This window comes from Coturnix japonica, chromosome 24 (assembly GCF_001577835.2).
Source record: "Coturnix japonica isolate 7356 chromosome 24, Coturnix japonica 2.1, whole genome shotgun sequence".
Classification (NCBI taxonomy): domain Eukaryota; kingdom Metazoa; phylum Chordata; class Aves; order Galliformes; family Phasianidae; genus Coturnix; species Coturnix japonica.
The window spans coordinates 3,652,682-3,661,620 of NC_029539.1; the positions used below are offsets into that span (position 1 = coordinate 3,652,682).

An 8,939-nucleotide genomic window follows, 5' to 3' on the forward strand; every position below is an offset into this window, starting at 1 on the left:
GCATTGCATTGCAGCCAACAGCCTCCACCGCAGGGCAGAACACTGCTCAGGAAGCTCACAGCAAGCATCAAGGGCCAGGGGGCACAGCTTGTCCTTGGTGGGAGGGTGCCCACCCCTCAGCTTGCCCCCCCAGCACATGTTCCCCTCCATGCTGTCCATGTGCTGTACCTGGCTCCCTCCTGCTGCTCACACCTCTCACCCACCCCTGTACTTAAACATGAAAGACATATGGAAACGAGCTGCACTGACAATGGTATTAATTAAAATACCCATCTGGTGAGCTAAGGAAATCCTTCCCCTCCCACAGTCAGACTGAGGCTGGGATGGAGCTGGGGACAGGGATCCGGCTCTTTAGGATTAGGATTCAGGCAGGAGGAGCTGGGACAGGGTGCGACATCAGAGTCAGCCCAACATCGAGGCCTGCAGTCAGTTCCTCGTGGAGCAGAAGAGGTGCTGGGCTCATCCCAAAGCTATTTCATCACACTGCCTCCTAACCCAGGACATTCACACCTGGGGCTCGGAGAGCCAGTCCTGGCCCTGCCCTCTGTGTGTGGAGCTGTGGGGTTGGAACAGGCAGCAGAACCTTCATGTATAACTGCACCCTCTTCCTCCCCAGGGAATAACTATTCTGGCTCTTCCACTGCTGCTCCAGAGGGATCCAGCGTGTCCATGGGGAGCACGTGGCACCCAGAGACCATCACAACAATGGGACATGAGGGGATGTGGGACAGAATCAAGGGTTCAGGGTTGGGATCCCAAGGAACCCAGGACCAAGGAGGGGTCTTTAGCACTTAGGACAGCCCCTTGCATCTCCTTACCTGTCCTGGCTGCAAGGCATCAGCTACCCCAGAGATGTCCCTGGGGAGGAGGGGGGGGGCTCAGAGCAAATCACACACTGCAGGAAGGAGCAGCCCCCACCCTGCGGGCACCATGCACAGCAACCCCCATGCATGGATGGAACAGCAGGACAGTCCTGCTGACAGCACACAGGGGCAGGAAATAGCTGGCAGAGAGAAATAGCAGCCTGCAGGACAGGCACAGCGCTGCCTCCCTGCTAGAAGAGGATGTGAGCCTCTCCAGGGAGCAGCCAGGAAGAACGGCTGAGACACTGAGGTCTCCAAGTCCTCATTGCAGCTGCCCAGCTCCTGCTGCCCACAGCATTCCCTGCACACCATGTGATGCAGCCAGGCAGGAAGGCAGCAAGTCCCAAACCTCTTCCCCCAGATGACAGCTTCAGGATGGACGGAGATTACGGGAAGGAAGAGCCCAGCACTGGAGATGTGTAGCCAGCAGAGCTCAGTGCAGAAGGCTCAGCTCTATCAGGAGGAAGCTGGAAGGAGAACAGAGATGTTGAGCTGCTCAGCAGCCCTTATCTTGCAGCCACCCCTTCCCCAAGGGCAGCATCAGCCCCTCACCTGAGGTGGGCACCGCTATCAGGACTCCCCGCAGGGCACGTGGCAGTCACACTCACAGACATCGCAGCGCAGGAACCAGCGCACCCAGCCCGAGCGTTTGGTGCTGCAGGAGGAGATCTTGATGCAGCCACGGTGCAGGGAGGCTCCCAGGTGGCTCTGGGTGCTGCAGGATGATGAGCAGCTCCCACTGATGTCCCGCTCGCTGATCTCGATCCGACCTCGCAGGCAGATCCCTGCAAGAGCAGGACTGGAGCACATCCCCACTGTGCCCACCAGCCCCTTTTATCCCGTGGTGGGCTGATAGAACAGCAGTACCATCCCACCCCATGGTACTCACGCAGGCAGGTGGGTTTGGGCGTCCAGCGGCCGTCGGACTGGCAGGCACTGGCTGGGTCCCCAAGCAGCATGAAGCCGGGCCGGCAGCTGTAGCGCACTACGGAGCCCACCCACCAGTCATTGCCATACACCACTGAGTTGAAATCCGCCTCGGGCCGCCCGCAGTTCACTGGGGATGGGGAGGATCCCATGGGCAGGGAGCTCAGTGTGATGGGAAGGTGAAGAGGTTCCACACCCTCAGAACCCCCCACCTCCCCGCAGTGGCCGTACCTCGGCAGAAGGACTTGTAGCCCAGCCAGCAGCAGCTGCCATTCCCACACTGGCTCCTCTTCAGCTCCTTATGCTTCCCCTTGCAGCCCCCCACGCAGATGGGTGCAGTGCCGGACCAGTAGGTATCCAGGTCTCCTGGTGCCATGGGAGCAAGGCAGAGCAGGGTTTGGGGCTGAGGATCTCAGCCCTGAGCCCTGCTGTAGGTGGCACAGCCTCAAGCCCTGCTGCAGCAAGGAGCACATCCACTCGCAGCCCCCAGATCCGGCACCTCCAGCACCAAGCTCCAGCACATGGGCTTATTCTTTGCTGTGTCAGCAGCCTTAGGGCACCCCGTAAGCAACCCTTCTCCCAAACACCCTGTTACCTTCTGGGTGCTCACAGGAGACCAGCGTGGCCAACACAATGAGGAAGAGAAGACCCAGCCCCATAGCGCAAGCACTGCTCTCCTCCCCTCACCCCCGAACACTGCCAAGGAGAAAGTGAACTTGGTTTCCATACACACAGGCCGGCATGCTGTAGGGCCCAGGGGAGGGAGGAGACTCCTGTTGATGCCAATCCTCTCCCCATCAGATAATCCCTGGCAGATTACCCTCTCTGGACCCAGTGTTTAAAGGGACAACTCTCCTCGGGCACCACCCCACTCGTAACACCAAACAATTGGGTAGCATAAGAATGCTGCAGCTTGAAAGCAGCGGCGCAGCCACAGCTTTGGCAGCAGAGCTCATGTGTTGGAAGGGGAGCCAAGATGGAAGTGCTGCGAATGCAAACTTGGCACGAGTTCCTTCTCTCGAAGGTATCTGCAGCCCCAGCTCAGCCAAGCAACAGTGAGCAGGCGCCGAGCAGGGAAGGCTGGGCAAGGCCAGGGCACAAGCACAAGAGTCACGGCTTCATATGCATTGCACTGGTCAAAGGAAGGAATCTTGCTCTCATACCTGCATGTAGCCCCACAAGACCTTCTTACTCTGGGGCAGGGGGCTCTGCTTCTCATCTCAACCAGGGCACAGGCCCAAGGGGCTGCTCTCATCACTCCTGGCCAAGGGCATCAACACGGATCACACCCACAGTGCTTGTAATTAGAAAGTGAGCAGATGGCCAAGGGTTTAACATCAAGTGATTTTCTCCATTAACCTGGAATTCCAGCAGCTTTTGCTGAACTGCTTGAGGAAGTGAAGGGAAAAGTCAGCATCTGGCTCAGATCAGCCAGGTTGCCTCCCTGCCTCCCTTAGGGCACATCACCTCCACATGCAGTGCCATGAGGATCCAAGGGTCACTCCAGCTTCACACTGTCCATATCAGGTACAAAAGAGGAAGCTGGCTCAGCTCACAAGATCAGGCTACTCTTCAGATATAGAACAAACACACAAACACCACTGCAGGCAGCTGATGCTGATGACCAGAAGGAGGCAGCAAAAAATCAAATCCATGACAGGACAGCAAAGAGCAAGGACTTAAACTAAACCTGGCCTTCCAGTGCCACCACTGGGGATGTGGAACTGCACATCCCAGGCAGGGAGCAGCTGCACCAAGCAGCAGCACACAGGATGTGCCCGTAGATCCCAGCAGCTCTGCAGGCCCTACAAACCTTGGCTTCACAACACCCTTCAGCTGACAGAATGTGGCTGAAACAGACACCAAATGCTGGCTGGCCTGGCAGTCTGACCTTTATTTGGCTCTAAAGTACACTCTGCACAACCAGGAGCCCAAACCCCCCAATGTGGGGAGCAAACTCAAGGAAGAACAAAAGCAGGAAGGCCCCAAGCACCCCCATACTGCAGGGCAGTAGTAGCCTGCAAGGGCCAGTGCCTTCTTGCAGTCCTCTCCTCCCATAGAGATCAATGCAATGAAATGGGAATGGCAGTGCAGACACCTCTGGACCCTTTCAGACAGGCTGGACCCTTTCCCCCTACACATTTCCCAACCTCTCCCTGCACCACGTCCCACAGAAGCCCAAGGTTTGCAGGTGAGCACCTCACACAATATGGATACCCAGCTCTTCAGCTGTCTTCTGCAGACGGTCCATGATATTCTCCTCCAGTTCCATACCCAGCCCACTGGCTGCTGCCGCCCGCTCCTCTGAGGGCGTGTTGGCCATGATATAATACACAGTCTCACTCTCCCCATGCTCATTGGTCCTGTTCACCACACGGATGATGGGGTTGGCTGGGGTGCTGGGCTCCTGCTCTGAGGGCTGCACTGCTCCTGAGAGGGCACTGGGCTGTGCTTGTTCAGAGCTGTTGGCAGAGCAGGCTGCAGGATGCAGTAGGGCCATGTGTGGCTCGGATACGTTGCTTTCCATAGAGGGAGCCTCTGTTGGAGCCTCCAGAATGATGCCCTGCAGGTTGGCCTCACCTTCAGACAGCACCACACCATCAGTGGAGCCATCCAGCGCCTCCTCCTGTTTCTCTCCATCCTTCAGTAGCTGCTCCGTCAGCTCCACGCTCTCATAACGCACCAGCTGCAGCCTCATGTAGCCATCCTCGTGTTCCTTGTACCTGAACAAAGGCCCAAGGAGAAGGACAACAACCTGAAGCAGCAGCCAAGGAAGGGGCGCGGCATTCTGGGCTCCCAGCACAACAAACCCAACACCAGACATGTAAAATAAAAACAAACCCATAGCCCCAAAAAGCACATCTGCTCAGCAGCTTCTGAGAATTCAGCCAAGCCTTTATCATCTTTCAACTCCATCTCCTTTCCCCATTCTGTTTCATCAGGAGCAATTGAAATTCAGCCTCTCCCCATCCCCGATTTTTTGGGAATTTCCTAGAGATAATGCAGAAAAACAACTGTCAGGAGACTGATCTGCAGCAGCTCTTTCTAAGTGGTACAACCTGGACCTGGCCCCTGCCAAACACTGAGGTGTATCATAAGATGAAGCTATGAAGGCACCACTGACCCACTGCTGGAACTGTCACGCAGCACTTCTCCATTGCTGTGTCAGATCCCAACAAATAGTTGTTTTCAAATGCTTCCCAGCCACTGGGAGATGAGCCTTGAGCACGTTACAGGCAAACACCAGGGCCCAAGCACTGTCATGTTTCTGCTGGCTCTGGCAAGAAGCAGGATGTGGTTCCAGATGCTGCACTAGAGGGTGTAAGGAGCTAAGGATGAGCAGTACCTGAAGCGAGGATGCCCCGAGGGCCATTTGAACTGGTGTTTCTTCCTGAGGTGGACAGTGAGGTTGTTCCCACGTGTGAAGCTCTTGTCACAGACGTGGCACTTGTAGCGGGGCTCTGAGTCACCCTGAAAGGCAGAGAGAGGGATATGAACACCTTACAAGGCTGATCAGGAGGGCTGGTATCTATACATGTAACAGAGGAAAGAACTGGGTTCTCAGAGATCAACACAAGCTGTCATTGCACAAGCTCATGCTCCTACAGCCCTGGTCAGCCTGGGGCTCTCTGCTTCTGCAGACCACACTGCATTTAGAGCTTGTCAGCCTTGTCAGAAGAGATTACACAGCAGTCACCCTCTGCTCCTTCCCTACCTCGTGGACTTTTCGATAGTGCAGTTTAATGGAGCAGAGGGAACGTGCAGAGAAGCTGCAAGCCTCAAACTCGCAGCGATAGGCTGGTTCTTTGCTGTGCGTATCCAGATGTTTCCTCAAGTCAATGAGATTCTTGCACCTGTGACAAAAGAAAGGAACAAAGCTGAATACTGTGCACCACACACATGCTTCTCTACCAACAGGAAGGGAAGACACCTCACCTGTAGTCACAGTAGTCACATTTAAATGGCCGTTCTTCACTGTGCCTAAAACGGATGTGATTGCGGAGGGAGGAGGGCAGTGGGCAGGTCATGTCACACAAAGGACACTTATAATGGTTCACTGTGGGAAAGAATTGGGGGCAAACCACCTCAGAGAGGGGGGAACACAGACTTCAGAGCCTCAGCTGGGCCAGGGGGCTGTTACTCACCGTGGTTCCTCATGTGGTCACGGAGCAGCCTCTCTGTGGCGAACCTCTTGGAGCAGTGAGAACACTGAAACCTCTGCTCTGCACAAGGATGAGAGGGGAGGGAGAAGTAAGAAAGGGACCAAAGCAGAGAGTAGAATGCAAAGAGCAACATAATGAGTGGAAAAAAAGATGCAGTTACAGTGGAGCTAGGAACCCTTCCCTCCAAGGCCCATTCTGCCTTCAGTTTATGCACCCTCTTTTTGCTGCCAATGTAGAATCTATGGAGCTACAACCACGCACATCCCCTGCCCACAGGAGCTTACGGTCCAGTGCAGTCTGACGGCGGATGTGGTCAAAGAACTTGGTGTTGTTGGCGAACATCCCACCACAGGTAGGACAGGCCACCACCTTCTCCTGTGTGTGGCTGCGTAGGTGCTCCCGCAGCTTGCAGCGCCCTTTGAAGGTGCAGTCACAGTCTGAAGAGGAACAACAGAATGACATTAAGATCATCAGCTTGAGGGCTCGACAGGCCAAGTATCTATGGCCTCACTATGTGGCAGGCTGCTCACACAGAGCCACACAATATTCATTGGAGATATCATGCATGTACCCAATACCTTTCCAGCCACAGAGCACCACGTGGTTCTCCTTCCCAGCTGCCTTGTACTCAGAACAGAAGCTGTGATCCTCCACGTGCCGATAGAACCACTCGGGATTATCAAACGATCTCTATTGGAGAGGAAGGACAGAGCAATGAGATCAGCACATGCCATGACACAGGGCAAAAGCAGCTCCCCACCCCTCAGCTCCCATGTTAGAGACCACTCAGGGAAGCAGAACGAGGTCTCAGCCCTCACCTCGCAGTACTCCCATAGACACTGAAAGTTCTCCTGGATCTCAGGGATGATGTTGCGGCTCTGGAAGTCCAGCTGGCAGTGACTCAGCTCCGCCTGGCCCTGCAGGGCCCTCAGCCCCCACTGCTTCAGCTTGGTGTGATAGCAATGGAAATAGACGTGGCGGATGAGGTCGGCGGGGCTCTCAGGGGAACAGAAACCACATTCCTGCCACAGACACGTGTATTCCTCTGGAATACAAGCAGGAAACACACAGACCATAAGGATCTGAGGGCAATACAAGAAGGAGACACACAGACCATAAGGATCTGAGGCTGTACATAAACCTATAAGGGTCTCTATGGGAGCTGCAGTTCAATCCCCAATAGCTCAATGCTGTTCAATCCTTACCGAGCGGATCCAGCTCGTCCCGCTGCTCGCCGGGCAGGTGCCGATGGAGGTGCTGTGTGACATGGCTGCAGAACTCCTCCATGGCTGATGCCACGTAGCTGCACGCCTCCCACTCGCACTGCAGCACCAAGGCCTCCTTCCCGCCGGCCTTCACGGGCGCCATGGCCGGAACCGACTAGGCCTCACCTCACCCTGCCCGAACCGGAAGCGCCTCACAGGGGGACACCGGAAAACAAAGGACCGCCGCAAGCTCAGCCAATAGAAGCCGTCTCTACTGAACCGCTGACCAATCAGCGCATAGGAAGGCACAAAGCGTCCGCCGGCAAAGAGGAAGAGCACAAAGGTTCCGGGGACATTTCTGCCCGGGGGAGCCATAGTGGGTGCTGCCCTTTGGGACCGACCTACACTGAGAATTAGAAACCTTCTGTCGTTGCAGCAAGGCTCCATACATGGAGGACTGTTCAAGACCAGGTTGGACAGAGCCCTGGGCAACCTGATCTAGTAAAGGTGTATGTTTGGTGGCCCTGCCAGGCAGGGGGGTTGGAACTACATGATCCCTTGAGGTCCCTTCCAATCCAGGTCATTCTGTGTGATTCTGTGTGTGTGTGATCAGCAGCCTGGTTCCTGCTATAACACAATGCAACGCAGTCTCTGTAAGGAGAAGACAGGCTGAAGTGGCGGTTGGAAACAAACAACCCCCCATTGAAGCGTTGCATCTGCTGCCCCGAGCTTCTGAGGTTCAGAATAGAGATAGGATTCCCAGGAAAGTTTGCTTTGGCACAGGGAGATACCACACTAAAACGAGATGGGGCCATAAAACATGCCCTATCGACACGCAATTGCTTCCATCATTCCTGCTGTATACACAGAACACGTCACCTCCCAACTCACTGAATTACATGGAACAGCTGGATCTGATGCTTTGTCAAATGAACTTCAAGCTGTGTTTTTGTTTTATCTCTGTTCAATGCTTTGCTTTAGGATCTGCTGTTGTTTTCCATGCTACTGTTTCTTAAGTGGGGCAGAAAACACCTGGACCGGCCAAGATAATGCAAAGCTATTAGCTGGGATAGAGCAGGGATTTGATTTCTTTATCCTATCCAAAGCAAAGTACATAAATATCTGGCACAAGAGACAAAAAACAGCCTGCCAGGAGCCAGGTGGCAAATTGAGCCTGCTGCTGATCACAGAGACAGCTCCTTGCTGATGGGACCCCACATCTGCCTGCACCTCACCAAACTGCCTGGTGCTCACAGCCCTTCTGGCACCTCTCAACCAGATCCAAGGCACTGGATAGCACGGTGACCAGGGATATTCTCTCCCTCCCATGTGCAAGGGGTGATATTCATTTCTGGCTGTGTCCTGTGTCCAGATGCTGACTGGTCAGTACACAGACCACACTCACTTCTATTCTGACTATTATGATCCTAAGCTTCTTGGGTGCCTTGTGCCCAGACTCGATTGAAATCTCCCTCTGCTCAGTATCCAAACACCAAACATTTGAGGTAACCAGAAGCCAGCACTGAGATCCTGCATTACTTTCACCCTCTGCTCATCCCTTCCCAGCTCTCCACGTACCTGTGCACCTGGGGATACAATGCCATATGAATTCAAGTGGTAAATGGAGCCAAAATCAGCCAGGCAAAATGGTAAACCCCACTTTGAGACATCAAACGTGGCAGTTGTGGAATGGCTGTTTGTGTTCTCCCAGGAGAACGCAGCTGGGTGTTATCCAAGGGATTAGCTTCAAAGTTCAGTTTTTCTCTGGAAGATCTCAACAA

General features: G+C 54.6%; 2 protein-coding genes across 3 annotated transcripts; both read right to left on the reverse strand.

The window, feature by feature from the left end:
- Positions 1–240: 240 nt before the first annotated feature.
- LOC107324212 (complement receptor type 1-like) lies at positions 241–3,560 on the reverse strand. 2 transcript variants are annotated; one of them, XM_015884025.1, is made up of 4 exons: positions 2,022–3,560; positions 1,753–1,920; positions 1,416–1,648; positions 241–1,330 (listed from the first exon to the last, which is right to left on the reverse strand). In XM_015884025.1, exons 1-3 carry the CDS (start codon positions 2,164–2,166, stop codon positions 1,434–1,436), a joined length of 528 nt encoding a protein of 175 aa, XP_015739511.1. In that variant the 5' UTR covers positions 2,167–3,560; the 3' UTR covers positions 241–1,330; positions 1,416–1,433. The 2 variants fall into 2 exon arrangements, with proteins under 2 accessions (XP_015739511.1, XP_032305034.1); XM_032449143.1 differs by having other exon boundaries at positions 1,416–1,920.
- A 104-nt stretch (positions 3,561–3,664) lies between these two features.
- HINFP (histone H4 transcription factor) lies at positions 3,665–7,383 on the reverse strand. Its single transcript, XM_015884021.2, has 9 exons — positions 7,159–7,383; positions 6,772–6,998; positions 6,532–6,643; positions 6,238–6,390; positions 5,936–6,013; positions 5,727–5,847; positions 5,506–5,644; positions 5,137–5,261; positions 3,665–4,513 (listed from the first exon to the last, which is right to left on the reverse strand). The coding sequence occupies exons 1-9, from the start codon at positions 7,319–7,321 to the stop codon at positions 3,991–3,993; spliced, it is 1,641 nt and encodes a 546-aa protein (XP_015739507.1). The 5' UTR covers positions 7,322–7,383; the 3' UTR covers positions 3,665–3,990.
- Positions 7,384–8,939: the final 1,556 nt, after the last annotated feature.